At 40.1% G+C, this 21,507-nt stretch overlaps 2 protein-coding genes and 1 long non-coding RNA gene across 6 annotated transcripts in view; 1 reads left to right on the forward strand and 2 right to left on the reverse strand.

Moving 5' to 3' along the window:
• LOC147262885 (uncharacterized) overlaps positions 1-11,959 on the reverse strand; it is a 37,615-nt gene extending 25,656 nt beyond the window's left edge. Inside the window, exons 1-2 of the mRNA XM_086202160.1 lie at positions 11,294-11,959; positions 2,794-2,937 (exon numbers count right to left, since the gene is read on the reverse strand). Coding sequence (XP_086058286.1) covers positions 2,794-2,937; positions 11,294-11,915 — 766 coding nt within the window. The 5' untranslated portion in view covers positions 11,916-11,959. The remainder of the gene's footprint in view (positions 1-2,793; positions 2,938-11,293) is intronic.
• Positions 11,960-13,887: 1,928 nt separating this feature from the next.
• Positions 13,888-20,186, forward strand: LOC147262886 (uncharacterized). 2 transcript variants are annotated; one of them, XR_015112498.1, is made up of 5 exons: positions 13,888-14,008; positions 14,420-14,459; positions 15,306-15,378; positions 17,360-17,436; positions 19,124-20,186. It is a non-coding gene; the product is annotated as an uncharacterized LOC147262886 (long non-coding RNA). The 2 variants fall into 2 exon arrangements; XR_015112497.1 differs by having other exon boundaries at positions 13,895-14,047.
• ptpn12 (protein tyrosine phosphatase non-receptor type 12) overlaps positions 15,321-21,507 on the reverse strand; it is a 46,742-nt gene continuing 40,555 nt past the window's right edge. The window contains exons 17-19 of one of the 3 annotated variants that reach the window (XM_086202163.1): positions 20,795-20,848; positions 19,224-19,301; positions 15,321-18,850 (exon numbers count right to left, since the gene is read on the reverse strand). In XM_086202163.1, coding sequence (XP_086058289.1) covers positions 18,789-18,850; positions 19,224-19,301; positions 20,795-20,848 — 194 coding nt within the window. In that variant the 3' untranslated portion in view covers positions 15,321-18,788. Of the gene's footprint in view, positions 18,851-19,219; positions 19,302-20,794; positions 20,849-21,507 lie in introns of all 3 variants that reach the window. The other 2 variants (XM_086202164.1, XM_086202165.1) reach the window with 2 other exon arrangements.

The raw sequence follows: 21,507 nt of genomic DNA on the forward strand, positions 1-21,507 counted from the left end.
AACCTGCATGGTGCCACAGCACATATGGGCAGGGCACATACGCAAGCACTGTCAATGCTATGATTGGCTGCGTAGCCTAAGTGAACCATGTTGTGTCATTGGCTGGACACCTGTTACTGACCAAGTCTATGCGCTGCATACATTTTCTTGTGCGCCGAGAATGTGCAGCGGTGCGCGATTGCGCAGGCGTGCAGCTTAGAGGGAACATTGATCTCTACCTGATTTAATAAATGTAAGACCAGCGAGTTAGAAGGCACTCTCCCTAACAAAAGGAATATTTTCCGGAAGCTATCACAGCAGCTCATGGTGGCCCAAAACCTCAAACAAGACAATTAATGTTGTTTTTTTTCCTTTAATTAGTCAACCGTCTGTATGTCTCAGTATGTGTCTGTGGAAAAAGGTCAAGTCTGAAAATGAAGATATCAGAAGGTTAACCATGAAACCAGAGAACAATGAAAAACTACTTTGACCTACAACAAGTTTTCTCAATTTGCTAATTATTCATTTAGTCAATAAAGCATAAGCACGCAGTGAAGACAGTGACTTTTTTTCTTCTTCTGCAGCAACTTATGGCAAAGAATCATCACGTTCTTACTATAGCCAAACTGAAACCAGACTACTTTCTTTGCCAGTAAATGACAGAAAGAACTGTTCAATTATCAAAACAATTATTACTTATTAATTCCACCACATTTGTAATTTACATAAAAGAATAGAGGCTTTAACAAACAGCAAAACCTGAATACTAATGCTCTGATATACTGAATAGTAATGTTTCTGTGATGGCGTATATTTAGTACTTATACAGTATGCATAATACAGTACATGTTTAAGAGGTTGAGTTAAAATCGATTTTTAAAAAATATTTTCTAATTTTAGTTATCATAAAGTTTACTAATCAAAACTACACACAAAACTGTTGTGAAATGCTTTTCCATGACACCTCAGTATGTACAGTATCTTTGTTACATTTCCTATTTTTTTGTAGCAAATAACTGTCTTAAGGGCAAAAAGGGATTACTGACTGATATCTTCGAAGTTTTAAAACCAGAGCAGAGAAACGCGCCATGAAAAGATATTATTTTCATCTATCTTCAGTGCTGTACCTTTTTTGATTATCTTTTAATGGGTACTTTGTATTTAAAATGGTAAAAAGTAAATAATACTCTATGCATGCCATAGAGAAAAGGAGGGGCACTGAGATCATCTGTAGGTTACATTGCCCTGGTTTGACTGTGAACTTCTCCTGTTACAATCCAAGGAGCCAGATTGCCAATTAATGAGCATGCACGCACGCACACACACACACACACACACACACACACACACACACACACACACACACACACACACACACACACACACACACACACACACACACACCAGACCAAATAACCCTTAAAGGTTACGCTAATGTCAGGGTTCTGATTCTAAAGAAAGAAATATATATGTTGCAACCACCATTACACTTATGTAGTTTTTCTACCACACAAGTGCCATATTATATAGGATGTTTTTGGGCTGCTACATATATTTTATATATTTTACATATATTTTGGCCCCCACTGGGATACCTTGCAGATGTGCCAGCTGCCTGTATGTAACAAGCACAATGATATAATGTGTAGCACTGTGAGGGTGGGCCAGGACCAAATATATTGGTCCCTGTAGCATCAAGAGTTTCTTGTTGTGAATACATCGTGCTTCACCTCTGACACTCTCCTCACACACTCACACCTATTTCAGATATGAACAGCAGAGTCATGTAGGGGAATGCGTGTGGGTTTGAATTTCATTAGACTAAAAATAGATGATTTTGATATTTAAATTATCCTGACAAGCACATGTAAAAGTAGAGAATTCAGGACAATGAGCCCTTGTATTGATTGGGTTATTTCGCCTTTGTTTATGTGATTCTATCATGTGTCTGTAGAGTACATGGTTACACTGTGCCTTTTTATGTGTTCACATATCTGCAAATTGTGTTTTATTTTGAAAACTGACTAGATTCATTATAATTCATTTGTGTGGAGTCTTCCTGTCTGGCTCAATCTGCTCTTTATATGCCCTCAGTCAAAAATAGACTGGACAGATGCACCACGCAAACTGAGCAAATACCAAGGACGTCACTAGGGGGGCTTATGGCACGGGCAGCCGAGCACAGTGTACCACAGGTGAAGACAGAAGCATGCAGTTTAGGATTTTTACTGTGCACACTATGGCATATACAGAATTAACCACTTTTTTTTATGAGTGGCGGTGGCGCTCGCATTGTTGCTGATAGTTTTATTGGACAACAAAGCTGAGCAGGTGCATCTGCAGCAGCAGCCGATCAAAGAGTGCTCTGACTGGGGACCAGAAGCGGATGAGACAACAGCAGTAGCACCGCTTGTGGGGGAGAGTGAGACTAGACAAGAGGAGCAGCAGGTGGGTTAGCTGATCTCCCCCAAATCGGGTCATATGGCCAAACCGAATGTGTGTCATGGTGTGCAACGTGTTAAAAGAGACTGAAATATGCTGAAGAATTACTTTAATAACATTTCTCATTACAATTATTATTATTTTTCTTTCAATGTGAGACTGAGCTTTTGCTATTTTTTTCACGAGTAATGGTGAAAAATCCATGTTGCATGAATACATAAATTCAATTCTGTGGCCAGACGGAAAACTATGACAGGCATCTAAAATATTTTGACATTTTGCTCTCTAGATGATTAACAAAAAGAAGATTAATCAATGAAAATTATGCTGAACTTCAATTACTTGACTTGATTTGCATGTGTATCCACCAACCTTTAATTGGCTGCTTGACCTCTCCGTTCTCCCTCTTGATCTCGTTCATCACTTTGTGCTTCTTCTTCTCCTTCTCTTTTTCTTTGACCTTCTTCTCCCTCTCCGCTCTGTCTCTCTCCTTTGCCTTGTCCTTAGTAGAGTGCTCTGTGGAAGCAGAGAAGATGGGTGTCATGTCTGGATGGTACTAAGTACATTAACACCCTGATTTACTCAGTCACAACCACACAAAGATATTCTACCCTTTTCTGCACACTTCTGTCTCTCAGAGCTTCGGCTCGACCATTACCCTTAACTTTCCCTTAATCTTGTCATCCTACATGCCTTGACTATTATCGCTCACGTTTCCTCAGCAGTGTAATTGTAGGGCTGCAGTCGCCTCATTTCATCGAGACACAGCTCACGTTCCTTCCCCGTTTTCTATGTTGTTCTTCTACCAGTTTCAAAATGCGCTGGTCTTGTAGGTCCAAAAATTCTCCCTTGCTTTCCAATTAATTTCATTTACTTCTCCAGCACTTCTGCTACAAAAGCATTTGAGTGCTGGTAAAATATTACAGATCTGGGTCTTTGAGTGCAAGCTTGTGTTGCACTTGCTGCAAATTTCTCTGGATGAGGGTGTCAGTCTGAAATGTAAATAGCACACTACTACCACACTCATGCACACGCGCGTGCACACACATAGCTGCAGTTATTAGAGTGATTTCTGAGAGGCAGAGCAGAGGAGTAAGTAAACCCTTACACTCTTGACAGCGTAGCACACCAACAATAACCCAGTCTTTGATACCAAATAGATTTAAGGAGATTATCAAGAATTTTTAGTCATTAGTTGAGATTATGGTGGACTCCCAGAACCATACACAGACCAATTCATCCCCATCAGAAAAGACCTGACAAAGGTAGACAGCACCCACTCCCAAAATGTGTTTATCAGATTTTATAGATGCATCACTGAGAGCATCACTCTTTATAAGTATAAATATCACGGTGATATTGCTCTTTCAGTTAGGATTCTCTCCATCCATCCATCCATCCATCCATTTTCTTCCGCTCATTCCTGTTAAGGAATAAGCGGAGCATCTACGGGCGAGAGGCAGGGTTCACCCTGGACAGGTCACCAGTCCATCACAGGGCCAACACATAGAGACAGACAACCATTCACACTCACAGTCACACCTACTGTCAATTTAGAGTATCAATCAGCCTCGTCCCCTCTTGATGTCTTTGGACTGTGGGAGGAAGCTGGAGTACCAGAGAGAACCCACACAGGAACAGGGAGAACATGCAGACTCCATACAGAAAGCTCCCGTGCCTGAGCCAGGACTCAAACCCGGAACCTTCTTGCTGTGAGGCGACGGTGCTAACCACTGCACCACCGTATGATTCTTTTTCCAAGCAGAATAATCTAATCACTTATATGTTCAGAGGGAAAAAAATGCATTTGAGGCATGAGTTTTGACTTATTTGTGTTCTCTTATAAAAGAGGTTCAAAAGGATAAGGGCAAAAAACATTCGTGGGGAAAAAAATTCCATCAAGTGTCCCTTGGCGAGTTGTACCTTGACTGATGCTTTTGGTAGCCACCAACAAGCTCCTGGCAGAATTCTGGTTGGACAGTTGCCCAGAAATGGAGTTCAAATACATCTTTGACTGACTTTTAAACAAAGTACATATTTTGATATGGTTGAGATCAGGACTTCTGGAAGGCAGTTCCTTATGCATTCCCAAACCCGCTTCCACCCTCAAGCATAAATATTTATCTTATATGTAGGGTTATTTGTTCTTGCACAAATAGGAAGACAAGACGATATATAATAATGATACAAAATTGATAAATGTCTGTTGAATGTTTCTCATTTTTCAACATTATGTTGTGTCTGCTGGCTTATGAATGGTCAAGAGCACTTAAAGTTGAATCTATAAACGGAGACATTGTCACCAGTGTTCCGGTAGATTCCAGGTCATGGCGGGCCTGTCTCATTGATTCCTGTGTCATTCCTGATGATGCACTTCAAGCCAAGTTTCTGTTAGCTTCTTCCAACCACCTCCCCAATTTATTGTGCTAGATTGTTTAAAATGATGATTCAGAATCTGTAGTTGATTGGAAATAACCTCGAAAAGCCATTTCCCTTAAGTCCGTGATCCTGTCTCCTGGATCTGCATGGATATCAAGGGACTTTCCAAATGTACTGTTTGTTAGTTAATCCAGTAAGTTCTGTCAAACAACCCAGTTTTGTTTTTTTTAATGGCAGCAGAGATCTTGCCAGTAAGAAGTTAAGCAGCCTTGGATGCCTAATGACATTTTGGCTGCTCTGAACCAACAATGAGTCAACTGGCGGTCATTAATTCAAACCCGAAATTGCCATGTCATTCTTATCCAGCCACATTTCAAGCCACTGATTATGTATAGTATTTCTACACCACCCTAGTACACTATCACACAACTTTATTGAACTTTGGCACTCCACTTTTATCGTTAACTATAAATTATACTTTTTATTCCCTCCATCCTTTTTCTTCTAGAATTTTGTTGTGTTTGCACAATGACCATCTTGAATCATACCCTCCGTCTCTCTACACACATTCTTTCAGTGAATAAGCATCTCTCACTTCCAGCTGAGCTAATAAAGCCTCACCTTTCTTAAAATAACTTTCATCTGATCAAATCTTTTATACCTTGATTCCTTTGATTCTTTATTTCTTTTCATTTCCACATGAAGACATTTCTTTAGAAAAAAAAAAATTTTTCACAGGGAGTGTCTTTTTTTCTTCAGTCCCTTTTTCTTTCCAAGGAACCTTTTCTTTGAACTCAGCTAGATCCGTATTTTAAAAGAAGCTGTGTTTTCAGACTGTTCATTCTCCTGTGGACGCAGGGAGAGCAAAAGTGAACACAGTAGGGTTGGCACTGGCGTTTGCAGGATCAAAGGGGAAAATGCTTTCAAAGTAAAAATGCTTAAAGGAGCAATAAGAGAATTAGAGGTACAGGGGTGTGTTCTTTTCCAATGACCAAAGGAAAATACTTCAGTAAATATCATGGCATTTTAAATTTTACTGAGATGTTTTCCTTCACAAGTTGTCATGCCGGAAGGTAGGCACACTCCATGGTTAATGGGAGGAATGCCAAGAACGTTGACAAACCACAATAGGTAGAAACCTTCAAAATAAGTGCTGTAAAATTGTAAACTGCCTGGTGGGGGAGAAAAGCAGCGCATTTCAAAATAACAATTTGGCTCCGCTTGAAGCTTTCTAGGGTCTTACTCAGAATTAACAAAGATGTGACAGAACATATTGGAATAGCTGTAAACATTACATAACACCAGGTATTATTACCGGACTGGACACAAAAGACAGTCTTTTTTGGTGGAATCGTAAAAAAAAAAAAAAATCAAAGTTCAATGGCTGGACTTGAAAAACCAGAAATTGACCACTCTCACACTCGCAGGTTGATATTTAGTCTGCTGGACATCTTGAATGTGTCTGGAAGTGTTAGCACTTGAGGACTTATGAAAAGCAAATAATGTTAGACAAACTGAAAGTACAGCTGGCTAGGTGACCGCAGTACACCTTTTGCATCAGGTCTTGTCCCCTGGACACTCTACTGTGGATATGCCTGAATATTCCCAGTAGGTGGGAAGGTCCACTTTAGAAATGAATGATTATAAAGATTGGATAACATATTAGACAACATATTCAAATGTTGTGCATCAAACCTATAAACTGATTGATGCTATTTTATATCTGATATTGATCAGTGATATAATACTGAAGATTTTCATTTTGATCTCAAAATTGGCAAAAAAGATAAATACATGACACACACTAGTTTTAAATTACTTTTCTGTTCAGTAATCTAAACTCTAAAGGCATCTCCATTTCACCATTGTTAACCCTGCAGTCTGAAGAGCAGTCAAATGAGAATAATGAGTTGGACACTGATGAGCACTTAATTTATGATAATGTGACAACTTCAAAACATAAGGCATACATCCCTTCTATTATCTGTCTTCTGTTACTAGCAGCCAAGGATAGAGGTAACAATGATGGATTCCTGACTGTGATGAACAACATTATTGTGGCAGGACACTCCAGAAAGATATAATATTGTTTCCTATCCAATCAGTGGTGGTAGAAATTATAAAACTAACAATTGTTCCTACGGGAAACATCTTGTAACTTTGAATGTTTAGCTCATCCCTGCTGGTGTAGGAAATCTAACCACAAAGGTTTTCGAAATGATTTAGCTGTGAGAACCCTACGGTCTTTGTCATTCTGACCTGCAATTGCCCACACTGCGTTAAGTGTCTTGTAATTTTTTTGGAGTGAATAAGTGGTCTGACTGACAGTGTCTTAATTGGGTGCTGATTGCAAAAGCTCCAGTTCTTTCTCCCTCTCCTCTGTAGTCAGCCACAGGCCAATGGTTGCTCAACTCCTCTGGGATTCTGTCAGCATGGACCATTTACATGCACACAAATAGCCCAATTACAGCATTTCAGACATTTGATTCGCAATAAGCCAACTTCCCCCAGTTCACATGACTTTTATTATTAGAAAGATGTGCAGCAGCCTATGGTCTTACGGGTAATTGGAACACTGAGTCTGATAATAGATTGTTGGTAGCCACTGTTTTTCCGGTTATTTGTATCAAAAAGTGCCTTACTATGACAGGCAATGCTAGTATTTCACAGCAAAGGTGATTTACTGGCAGCTACTCCAACTTTGTTACTGTGTTGTTATGGCTATGAATTCAATGAGAGTGTTGGAATTTGGTATAATCATTCTGACATCATAATGTACACGATGATGTAATCTAGGTTGACAAAGTCCATGTACTTTACCACATACGGTGCAACCAGATTTAAGACAGGATGGAACAAAAAGATTCAAAATAATGACTGTGACAAATGAGTGCATTATATTGGCACAGGAATCAACTCAAAAATAAATATGAAGGTGGCAGCCAGTGACACAACAAAGTTGGCCTGACTTCCAGGCAGACAACCCTGGTGACATAATGTAATGAATGTGGGTCAGAGACAGGTCATCCAAATTAAATTGTTAGAGGAATGTGAACCTGTAACAACAAAGTTAAGCAATAGTTTCCACCTTAACAAACCCGTCTAGTTTATGCAGTGATGAATATTTTTAGTCATATTCTTCAGTCGCTCTCTGTCTCTCCCTCCCTCCAGCACTTTCCTTCAGCCGAGCCCCAGCATCAAACGCCCCTCAAGAACAAATAACAACAATACTGTGATGATCAGATACTCTTTTGATCCAAATAGGAAATATTCTGAGAGAGACAGAACACAATCTGTTGTAGAGAAGTGCTCCTGAGGCTGACAGGGACTCACTCTCTGGCTCAAGGACGTTTTCCAGCATTGTGCCACAAACTCACGTCCTCCTGTCAAAAAGCATTATGTCTCAACACATGGCCAGCCTGCCACTCAACACATCCTGGTAAAATCCAGTGTAATCAATTCCAAAGAATTTGACTCTGCTACGGTGTAATACCCTTTGAATCAGAGTCAAAGAAGTGGACCGATATGCTGTCGCCAGTATTTCAGATGCAGCTGGAGAACGGAGCGTTTTAATCCTTTAAAAAATGTTGTGTAAAGGATTAATGCCATCTTCCAACATTCAGATCACTTCCTCAAATTTGAAGCTTTTAACTGTAATTACACTCTGCTCTTACACTGCTGGCTACAGGAGCAATTAGACGCTTCAGCACCTCAATGGGTCTCTTGAAGGAACGCTGCTGAAGAGTACCACAGGGATGATGTATTTTAGTAGGCCAAGGTGGAAGTTAGCATCACCATGGGTTCAATGGAATCCCATGGCAGTCCTTACCAAAAGCAAGCTCTGTTTTGGGGCTCATTCCTACACTAACCGATTTACTGGTACTGTTGGTTTTTTTTTTTATCTATATCATCCACTTAATGTTCACACAGATGAAAATAGTGCATGGTAACAAGATAACAATTCCAACTGAGCATTATAATACAGAGGACTATGTTTTCTGTGTCAAAACACCAGCCACTGTCTGTTCTGACACCTTTCAGCTTGAATAAAAGCTGACATCTAACAATGCCTGTTGATGAAAGGATGTTTATGACGGTGTGTTACGGCTACAGGCCAATAACACATCTCGCTCTGTGTTCTCACCGACTGCGGTCGCTGTTCAGAGCACGTCATGACCTCTTAAACAACCCAACTGGAAAAGGGTGACATCATGCACTCACCGACAACACTCTTGTGTATGCGCTCAGAACCCCTGCTATTATCTGAGCATTCACACAAAAACACACACAAATGCGGAAACAAGCACTGACATTTGAGGTGTTGCTAAGCTAAGGTGTGACAGTGAAAAAATCATTCACAAAAACAAAACAAAAAAAAAGCACAATACCAGTAATTAAACAGTTATAAAGAGGGAAGGGAATTGTTAAGATTATATCACGATCTAGGGCATTATGGATTCTGCTCACTACTCCTATTCATTATGGATTCCTGATCAACTTTATATGAGGGGAAAAAAATAGTCAACATAGGTTTTCAACTGTTTCTGTTTTAGTCTAAGTCTGAAACCAGTTTAGAAACACTGCAGCTACAGGTCTGGCTATGACACTTGATCATTCAAATTAGTTGTAGTGTTCTTCATCCCTTCTTCTCTATGATGTGTAGACTCATGACAGGATTTTCCTGCGAAGAACAGCTATGAGATCACATGCCACCAGCAACAGGAAATTGTGACTCAGTGGCATATTTGGCGTTATAGCCATACCACATCATTAAGCATATAAAAGTAGCCGAAGCTATTTGACCCCATAATCACTTTACTATGACATTTTATGCTTGAAAGTCTTTTAAAAGCAGCAAAAACTTTCAAATATGTCTTCAATATGTTTATAGTTATAATACAATATAATTTCTTGACAATATACAATAATCCTTCTGCACTGCTGTTGGATAAACATTTCGCTATTACATTTATTATGTATTCGATCCAAATGTTAAGATTCTGTAACAGGATTAAAACATGAGAAATCTGTGTTGTCTAGAATTTGGGCTGATGTAATGTGGCAAAAAAAAAAATGTCACTAATCTGTAATTATCCAGTATTGTTAAATGTTAACATAAGGGCTGGATGAGATGAACAAAATCAACTGTTATTAATAATTTTTACCACATACTTCAACAATACTGGGTGAACTGAGTTGGAATGGCTATCAGTGTTTTTGAGGAATTAACACAATGAGATGTTTAATAAAGAGTCAACAGTAATGTGGTTATAATTGCTAAGTGGATAAATACAATTACAACAGTACTTGAGCAATCGCATTAATTTAAAAAAAAAATAGATCACTTAGATCATTATATGCAGTCTTTGAAACCCAGGACAAAACAACACTGGAACTATGCCCAAAATCTAAAACAGTATCTAGTCTTATATCATGATGTATCATATCAGTCTCAATATATGGCTCAGCCCTAGTTTAAATCTTTTCCATTGCTAAGTTAACTGACGGTTTTTTTCTGTTTTGGATAATATGTCAATTTATGTCCCCTCACATTTGCAAAAAAAAAAATCCTTGTCATAACACCATCCTGAAAACAAAACTACGGATTAACAGAGGCCTTAAAACTTACTTTTGCCATCTAAAAAAGACATAATTTGAACCAACAAAGTTCTGATATTCAAACAAACTACTAAAGGAGAGGCTGTCTATGTATGTTGGGGCTGTCCAACCGTAGAACATGGAGTATCAACAAGCCACGGAGCTCTGTTTCCATACAGCCCGAGGTTACAGAGGGGGGCGTGGTGCTCTACCAAAACAACACTTACCCTATAATGGCGGGCGGCTGTCATATTGTTATGACAGCAGCGTGTAGTTTTAGTACAGACAACGCAATACGGTAAAAATCATTGAAACTGAGTAAACAATAACATCGTAAGGTGATATATTTTTGGCTCGTTAGAAGCGTATGTTACATATTAATTCAGTATCACATTACCGTCAAACGTATGTATTACATTTTGTCAGTGCGACGTAACTACGTAAAGATATTCCGCAGCAGCAGCAGCACGAGAGCAGCTGGTTACAATGTTCGGAGCGGGTCGCGCGACTGACTGCCCTGTTGTAGAGCTCGAGGGTTCACGAGCGGGTGAACAACCGTCGAAAGTTGGCAGCCATAGCTCGCAGAACCATCGACTGAACTGGGCTTTGTAGACAATAAACTGCGTATGAACAGCCACCCTTCGCGTTTAGTTGGATACATTTTATCATATCAAAGTATTATCTATTTTTTAACGTTTAAACAGTAACGCTAGCTCGTCCGAAAAATTAGGAGGCGTACAACTCGGGCCACATGTTCCAAGTGGTTGAATCCATGAGCCAAGTAACTATAAAAGGGCAAAGCACCAGTTTACTTGCAATAAACACCAGACAACTTCATTAAATGGTTTCAAAGAGTTAGACAAATAATAACAGGGGGAATAATGTGATGGCCTACCTTTGGGTGGCAATATGACCTCCCCATTTTCTCTCTTCACTGCAGAAATGTTGTTAAATCTGCTGATATCGCTGTTGTTGCTGCTAACGTAACTCCCCGATCCGGAGGTCAACAACTGTTTCTTTTTCTCCTCTCCGCCTCCTTTCACCTTCTCCCTCTCTTTCTCCTGCTGTTTATCTTTACTCGGTTTCTTGGTTTTAACGGAGGAAGGCGCCTTGTGGAGGAGGAAATCGCTCTGTTTGAAGACTTTGTGCGTCGGCGGCTGGGGTCCACCGACAGCAGGCACCGGAGGGTTGTTGCCGCTCGCCTTGACCGGGATTAAGCTCCACAAACCCGCGCTGCTGGCAGGACTTGGCTGCTTCGCTGGCTGCTGGAGTTTGCCGCTACAGTTGCCTCCCACTCCTCCGTCCCTTCTGACTTTCTTGGGTTTAACGCATCTCTCCTCCATTCGGACCTTCTTGGGCGGCGGCAGGTTGAAATCCCGGGAAGACTGTGAGCGGTTATCAGGGGCTCTCTTCGAGTCGGTCGGTTTTGAGAGTGGGCATTTAACGGGGGCGGCCACCGGGGCTACCGCAGTAGCAGCAGCACCAGTGAGGTGAACGGAGCCCTGCGAGTCAGCCATCTTGAGGCTTCTCTCTCTATTTACTCTCTTCCCCCAACGGCCGCGCGACGTGCGAGCAGGCAGTGAAGGGGCCGGGCTATAATTTGATTGACAAGTGGGCAGAAAGGGGCGGGATTACAGAGCCTGAGACGGACCAACTCCTGTAAAGTGGATAGCAACTAGATCTAAAGTTAAACGTCTGCCCTTGCTAGCTCTCTTGTCACAGAGTAAATCTAATATTAATTATTTAACTCAGACTTTAGCGGTCGTACAATTGAAGTTGCACCTCTCAAAAGTATCGAAGTATGGGATTTCAAGTAACATGACGTTGAGAGGTCATTGCACAGAAGCCATCCATCCATTTTCCATACTAGTTATCCACTGAGGGTCGCGGGAGGTGGAGCTTATCCCAGCTGACGTAGGGGGAGAGGCGGGGTTCATTCTGGACGGGTCGCCAGTCCGTCGAAGGGTCATCGGGTGCAATTAAGGGTTCAGTATGATGCTCAAGGTTACCTCGTCACCAGGGGAAGTGAGAATCGAACCAGCAACTCTGCGGTTGCGAGACGGTCACTCCTACCTCTGAGCCATGCCGCCCCGCACACAAGCCAAGAAAAGTTTAATAAACTTTTAATGCCATTATCTTATCATACGTGACGATGACATTTGTTATCTTGTTATAACGAGATAATAAACTAGTTTTCATGAAATAACAGCATTAAAAGATTAATAACAACCCTTCCTTAACTTGAGATATATATTGATATATTTAAGGAGATGAGAAAGGGTAATGTAGCAGAGTTTATAATAGCACTTTGTATTACACCGGTTTGAGGCATGTTTTGAAGTAGAAAGTACAGTTTCTCCAAAGTACACCTGCTGCTATGTACTTAAGTCATATTACAACACTAAAACTTCAAGCATAACAAAGCATTTTTCTATTCAGACACTAATAAACATTACCAGTTATTAATGTATAATTTGTAGTAATGTTATTATTGATAACACAACAACAAAGTTAAAGGTTTGCGGTATTTAACTTAATTCTTTTTTTTAAAAATTGACTTAAAACAGTTTAACAGTATGGAGAGTCAGCACAGATGCCTACATGTGGCTTGTATTTGCATGATCACATGTTCATACAAGAAGTTGCAGGTACCAAAGTACCATTTCTTTGCTAAAATTATTACAATAATTTTGAAACCTGCTGTCAACACTGTACAGATCAGAACTAAATAGCACCGAGAGTGTTGTCGATGAGGCTGGCGATGCCTCAGAGTACGACCGGTCGCAGCTGATCAGGAGAACACACTGAGGAGCGGGAACGGTGGAGCACTGTGGGAGTTTAAATTAAAATGTTCCCATCAAAAGGATATACTTGCCTCTTTGATCAAATCTTCTCAGCTGGATTATTTTATCACTCTCTCTGTCATGCGCATGCTCACACACACACACACACACACACACACACGCACACACAGAACCCATCATTATACAGCCTCATGAATCCACCGGCCTTGTTTACGCTTTGATTTACTGAGATGAACACATTTTGATCATGTCTGGCCAAGCTCTCGGTACAAGCACTATCAGTGTGGGACAGTAAGCCATGAATACTAAATATGATTAGTAGTGGAACAAGATGGGTTGTAAAGTTACAGCTGGCTGTAAGCATTTTGACAAGCTTATTGTATGAAGAGAGACAGAAGTGGAAATCTGTGTGTGTGTGTATCATTTGAGGGAAACAGCATAAATATTAAGTAAGCATTACAGAAACGACTGTATGTGACAATATACTTAAAGTAATCAGGTTGAATGTTTAATATTCTCAGCATGAAATCCGAACTGAAACAGTTTTCAGTGTATTCAGCATGTAGCGCAGTCTGCTGCTCATATACACTCAACACTGATTGGCTATATTTATAAGCCATTACATAACGTGCTAAACTGCTCCATGGGAAACTGAGGTGACCCAGTTAAGATAGCAACCTGGCTTAATTTATACTACACAGAGAGACTGTGTGTGTCTCAGACGTTACATCTATTTATTGTGTGTGTGTGTGTGTGTGTGTGTGTATGTGTGTGTTATACACAAAAGAAACTGCAAGGATGATCAGGTGTGTAACAGAAAAACTGAAGTCAAATAAGAAGGAAAGGTAAGATTATGTCAGGGAAAGGGGAAGAAAACAAGGATCTTTAAGTTCTGCATAACTACAGATTCTTAATTCATATGTATCATTTATTCCAAAAATTGCTTATAACATGTTCATTTTATTGAAAGCCATAATCAAAAAGGACTAATAGGATCGTAGAATGTTGCAGGAGGTACGCTCGTGCAATTATTCTGAAATTAACATAAGACGCATGTGAGCAACAGCAAATCATTATAGCATGTCGGCCCACCTGCTGGGCCTCCATGTGTGAGGAGAGACTACAAATGTAAAACCCTGAATTCTCTGCGTGAGATGTGCAAACGTGTGTTTATACCACCTGCTGTGGCTAATTGTGGTAGTGTGTATGCTCTGCAGCTCTCCTGTAAAAATCTGAAAAAGGACTGCTTTGAAAAATGTGAGTAAATGGAACTATTACTTTTGTTTACTTTCTATTTTACACACACATTATACATATACATATATACACACACACACATATATACATACACACACACACATATATAGACACAAACACATACATACACACACACATATATATACATATATGTACACACACACATATATATATATATATATATAATTTTGATCCAACTTAAATTGGCAAGTTGAATTAATTTCTAAGTGCAGGTGGCAGAGGTGCTCCTGCTGCCTATTCAAGTCATTTTCAAGCCAATTTTTATTGACACCTTTAATACCTGTGAATATATACAAACACAAAATGAGCAGCAGTAGAGAGTAGCAAAGCACTTTAGCTCAGATATTATATATATATATATATATATATATATATACATACATATATATGTACTTGAGTTTTCCCGTTTATGCTACTTTGTGCATGTAATTGTTACACCACAGTAATTAATGGTTTTTAACTGAAATCTCTTATTGATATTGGATATGTCCATATAGAACATTGAATATATGATGCTATTTTATAGAATAGTTCAATAGGCACATTAAAAATGTGTCTATTTGAGTATTCAATAGTCAACTTTACTTATACTTCACTTTCCCTTTGCTCCTTGGGTTAGAATTCTAATGAAACATTAGTCATTGTTAACATTCTCTTATTTTTATATATACCTGTTATATTTGTCTTTTTAGTTGTGCATGCATCTATGTAGATCTATACAGATATACATCTATTTATTTATATGGTTTTTACATATTCCTATTTTGTCATATTCCCATTTTACATATTGTATTGTTCGTAACTTGATATTTTCTGTACTTGAAGGGAACGCCTGCGACACAAGAATTTTGTCCGCGGGGGATCAGTCAAGTATTTCTGATACGGAAACCTTATAAAAGTAAAGGATCTGAATACTTCAACACACAAAAAAAAGATGAAAACTACGCAAAACGAAGTACTTTTTTGCAGTTTCAGACATAAGTAATTCATTACACCCATCCTGAGCACACAACATCTCATCACATCACATACAAATTAGAAAAAGGAGGCGTGTCTTTGCATAATGTTCATTTTTACTGATTGATTTCTGCAACATACAAACATTTTTGTGAGTGTGTTTATATTAGACGGGGGGGGGGGGGGGGTTGTGAGGCGTTGCTGGACAGGAATCCCTCAGGAGGCAATGAGCAAGAAGCAGTGAATCCCATTGCTCACGCTTATGCCGCTAATGATGATTTGGGGCGCAGGGAAGGGTGGGCGCTCTCTTAAAGGCACAGGTGGGCTCTTTCTGAGATCAAGGACAGTGTGCATATGTGGAGGGTGTCGGATAGACAAGCATGTAATGGATAAACAGAGGGAAAACAAGAAAAACAAAGATAAAGTATCACATTAGATATTTTGAGAGGAAAGCCTTGAAAAAATTAAGACTCCGCCTCCATCTCCACTGCATGTTTTACAAATGCTGAGTGACGTGAAGAAAAAAAAAATGGAATAACGCAAGAGAGAAAAAAATAAAATTAAAAAGGGAGTGATGCATAACATTAGGTGGGGAGGCAAGAGGATGTGACGCAACAAACAACCGCGTATACAAAAATAACTTTTAAAATACCATTTACAAAAAAAGACCATTATTATTATTATTATCATTATCAATAATATTATTATTACAATCTTATTCTGAGCCCGTTGTAGCTATCTAAAAGGTCAGTCAACGCTTTTCTTCTGTCAAACATTTAAAACAAGAAAGCATTTAGTTTAAAAAAAATAATAATAATAATAACCCTGAAATATTTGCCAGAAGCAAAAACAAAGGGGAGGCAGAATAATTTACAGTTTGAAGGGAAACATTGTGTAGAAGAGGAATAATCATCATCATCATCATCATCATGCATTGACTTTCTTACATCTTCTGTTAATTAGAATATTCAAGAGATAGTAAACAAAAATCTGAAATAATATATACCTCAACTGCCCTGTACAGCTCTTTATCTTAAAAACAATGCATATAACTGTATAGTTATGGTCGCTAACGTAGTGGAAGCTAACAGGAGAGAACATTAGTCCTGGGTTTCGAGCGGTTCCTACACAAGCAGGTACTTTTGGTCGTCAGATGAGAAACCATACAAGCCAAATTTGTTTAAGCTATTTTAGGAACCAGACTTATTGTTGGCTCTCCTGGGGGCTGTCAAGCCCCTCTAGGATTCCCGGGTGTTCTGTAACGTCAAACTGAGAGGGGACAAGACGTATAAATTGACTTCCATGGTCGTTCACCTGATGGCCTCACTGACGGGGACGGGGTATGGGGGGATGGGGGGGGGGGGGGTTGTTAAAACCAGAACATGAGAAAATGTGAGAAAGAAAAGACGACAGCAGGACAACGTAGATGATATTGTAATAAACGGCTTTTATGAGTCCTGAAGTAAGTCCAAATAAATACATGAACAGAAGATAAAAAAAAGCCAACTTAAGGACCGTTATTGGCTATCAGACTAAGGCAGGTTCATGGTCCCAGCAATGAGAGCCAGAGTCACAGAGATGAGGCGTTTGGCCATTATCGATGGGTTATTTTAGGGTACTGGAAATCACTATTTAGCTGCTTTTTGCGGCCTGTTTACCAATAAGTTTAATGCTTTAGGTTAACGGTTGCTGTGTTTCAAAAAGATGTTTTAGTTTATGCACACCGAATGCAAGAAAGGCAGACATGAAAAAATCATGATGGATGTATTTAACACAACATAGCTTTGACTCAAGCAAATCCTACTAACACAAGCCCAAATTCTTCTTAGAATTGCTTGGTAATGGTTGCTAATGCTCCACCATCACTAAGAGCCTTTCAGGTGACTTCCAAGACGCGTTGTCAAACTTTTACTTCACCACAGGAACCTTCTGGAAAACGTCTGTCCTGCCGAGGTGCAGCGGATCAACAGCGTTTGGATTGCAGTCTTGTTGTGCTAAGGTGCGTTACCACAAATTCATCAGCTCTATTTGTCAGTTTAATATGCTTCCAAAAATGTATCATAGCTGATATTTCTTGTGTATTTTCTTTCTTTTTGAACGGCTGTGATGTGACTGAGACTGGAAACGGGGAATATTTCAAGACAGTTTAGTTTAAAGCCACGTCCTAGGGGAGCAGTCCTCACTAGAAATGACACTCTCACCAGCACAGAGCATCGCCTTTCCCTAAGCTCATAAATTTCAAGTCTTAATATGTTCACATTGACACACAACAGGAAAATGGGGACTGCCACAGAATTAGCAGACATCGTGAGAGCCACAGAGCACGACTCCGAATGCTGTGATGACCAAACTACGTCAAATCTACGACTCTGGTGAAGGGGAGGTCAGCATAGAAATATACAGTACTAGAGCAAACATTAGTGCAGCTAATGCATGGATGTATCCTACTGAAATCATGATGGAGGGGAGAGACGGGTGAATGAAGTCAGCTTTAGTCCTTCTGTTTCTATGCTGATTCTTCGTTATGTAGCACCAGCGCACAGAAAGAGGGAGAGACACTCAGGAATAGAGAGAGAGCGAGAGAGACAGAGAGAGAAAGAGATAGAGAGGGAGAGATAGAGCACCCCGGCAACCTGCACATACCCCACGAAGAGGTTGCGTCATGGGTAACAGATTATCTTGGTTCGCACTGACGATTGTTGTCTATTGAATTTGAGGAGGCTTACACCTTCTAGGAGTTCGGTATCAGCTTCCCACAGTAGCTCAAGATAATTCCTGATTCACAACGGAAAAGTAGTTTGATCTAATTTGGTATGAACAAGTGTCCCTCCTGTAAGTAGAACACATTATCTAACATGCAATGTTTACTCCTATATTTCCATTTAGCCTAACAAGGAACACATTTTTTTAGGATGAGCTCCGAGAGAACTTGATCACTTCTTTATTTACTCTCAAAAAAATTAGGGGAGAAACATAGGAATTATCCTTCAATAATTAGCAGGGAAATAACCAGACTGGTCCCAGGTCAGCATCTAGAGAAGTCAAATCATCAGCAAGCTGAAGAGGAGAATGTGGGCTTTGTTCAAGGATGGACATGCCACTTAACCAGTATGCGTTCCCCTGCTTGGCACAGTGGCACTTTGAAGGAGTGAGTGAAGAGAAGGGGGGGGGGGTGGAAGAGAGGAGCTCAGTCTTGAAGGGATGTTGGCACACAATTACAGTTTCAATGTAAATATGTGCCGTCTGTGTGGCATCTATCAACTTGGTTTTGGACCAGCCAGGTGAGATTGGTAGAGTCCATCTCCTGGCAAGGGAGGATATTGGGTGTGGACATTAAGACGGACTGTTCCATCATGTCCACTCCAGGGGCGTTTCTCGAGGGCCTTTGGGCTGAATGCAGCGGTTACCGAACCCTGAGAGAAAGAGAGAGAAACAAAAACTCCTTAGTCTGGTTTATTTTGCTTTGTACAGAATAAAAGAAATGTAACCCTCTTCCCCAGAGGAAACTATTCCTTTAATTTGTCAGTATTCTTCCTTTTTGCAGTGGTTTCCAATGTTGAAGATGTAATCAGCAAAAAAAAAAAAAAGGCGTCATTTACGAGAAAAGCATGTTTGTCAGCTAGATTTTTTGCAGTGACCCAAAAAAAAAAAAAAACTAATTGTAAATATTACTTTTGTCTCTTCAGAGGGTTGAACGGAGGAAGCCTGGCTGACCACAGTGACACGAACCAAAAACTGACTCAACGTCAGAACCGCCATTAGACAGAGGAGAGCAGACTTACCCACCCATGTCTGCCTTCCTGTCTGTTGCTGTGGTACCAGCAGATCCAGGGTCAGCTGTCTTCTTAACGCATTCTGACAAATCTACACACAAGCAAACACACACACACACACACACACACACGGATTACTGGGGTAGAAATATTGTGTGAATATCAGTGCCAAGGTGTTGCATAACGGCTTTAGTCAAGTAAGATGTGCTCGTAATGTTTTACTGAGGGCAGGTAACAAGCTTTTGCTAAAAATGTCAAACATTACCAAGAGTTGATGACGGTTTAGATATCAAGTCAGAGGTCGTTAAATAATCGAGTCAGACTTGGTGTCTCCTTATGGTTTTTCATGTTCATGTCTTGGTAGCAGGCTGGTTAACACATGCAGGCCCAAGGATTAATTCGTGGAATGAAGCTGCAGTCAAATGCACAACAGTAATGTCGCAGCTGGGCGCGAATGGCGAGAAAATAATCAGATCGTGTAGGTTTGCTCGTCTATGGTGTTGAATTCTGCAATATTTGTAAAACAAGCGACACGCCAGCCATGATATAATATCTGGTAAGTTAATAATACATTTTCATAAATCTATACACGAGTAATTATTGTAGATTTCAACCTATTATGGTAAATTATCATGATCTTGTTTATGATTTACAGCAGATCATTTATCAACAAATATACTGACGCATTCCATTTTTCTGGAACCAAGAATAAATCGCATAACACGACATGAAATCAACTGGCCTTTTTAAAAACACATTAGAAATCATTTAATAGTGCAACGAGATTTTTTTTCTGCCGGCAAACCTATTTGTGACAGCAACCGGTACAGTGTCCTCGAGTTATTTTCATCATCATCGATTATTCTGCAATTATATTTCGGATTAATCAGCGAACCGTTCACTTAATAAAATGACAAGAAAATGCGACGACAATAGCGAGCGAAGTTTTTGACATTTTTGTTTCCCCAAAAAAAAGTGGGGGGGGGGGGGGGGGGGAGACTGAAACGACTCATTTGGCAAAATAGTAGACGGTTAATTGTTGCAGCTCTGATACGTGCGCTTGTGGTTTATGACATTTAATTCCTTGTTGTCAGCAGGATCTTAAATGATACAACAACCCGTTTATCCTGTATAAACGCTCCCAGTGAACACACAGCAAGTAAAAAATATCGTTACAGAATCCATCCAGACAGTTATTCCTTTTTGATTATTCTGTCCGTACACACACACACACACACACACACACTGAAACTACTGAAGCATTAAATTGGCAGTAACCAACATCACACACTCCACAAAGCATGGATAAGCATGCACACACACTTTCAATGCACCTCTCGATAGGCGTTTTTATCTTTTACACACAATTTCTCTCCCTTTCACGCTATGAGTCACTCCCTTTCTCACGGGGACCGCTCTGATGTCACGGCTTCTGTGTTCCAGCTAATTTATGAAACACTGAAGGTATGTTTCCCACTCTGCTCTGGTGACATGCTGGTATGGACGTGTGTAGCTATGGGCTCAACAACACTCGGATAAACAGACAGGAAGACGCACTCATGATGTGTGTGACTCATGTCTCACCTTTGTGTGAACCGCTCCATTCAGCCGAGGTGGATGTCCTCACTTCCAAAGGGTCTGACAGAGAAAAATTAGCCAATCACACAGAGAGAATATATGGTGACGGAAGACAATGAACACAATTTAAAAAGAACACACACGCCCGACCATTCACACACTTTCAAACTTCACACTTTTCTTCCGTATTCAACCTCATTTGATGCCAGAGAATGCAAACTTTGCATAAAATATTCTAATTTAATTACATGCGAACACAGCTGAAGCCTCCGTGTCACATTAAAACACCAGGTACTTCCCTTATATGTGGCACAAAACCTCACAGCATTTGAGGTTTGAAATAGCCAATGGTGCCCTCTAGTGGTCTACTTTGCTAAAACACATCTCCTTCGCTTCTAATTAGCTCGAACTGAATATTCTCTTTTAAAACCATCCTCTCCTAACACACAGCACTAAAGAACACCGTGGAAGGCAACTTATTATAGAGAGCATCATCTGAAAAAGAGGCCACAGGCTTAATAGTAGCAGTATGCGTGTCCATCTGTCTGATTCAAGTGAGGATGAGAGACCGTTCATTCGTCGTAAGGCACCCGAAGATCAAATGGAAGCAGAAAATCACATTCCATCTGTCTCAGCTTGTACTAGAAGCGACCGACTGTATCAAACAACCGCTGCTGTTTTCATTTCCAAGCGTGTATTAGCTCTCGCTCTGAAAATAT

Source organism: Aulostomus chinensis, chromosome 4 (assembly GCF_037954235.1).
Source record: "Aulostomus chinensis isolate RoL2024-O1b breed Wild chromosome 4, RoL_Achi_v1.0, whole genome shotgun sequence".
Taxonomy (NCBI): Eukaryota; Metazoa; Chordata; class Actinopteri; order Syngnathiformes; family Aulostomidae; genus Aulostomus; species Aulostomus chinensis.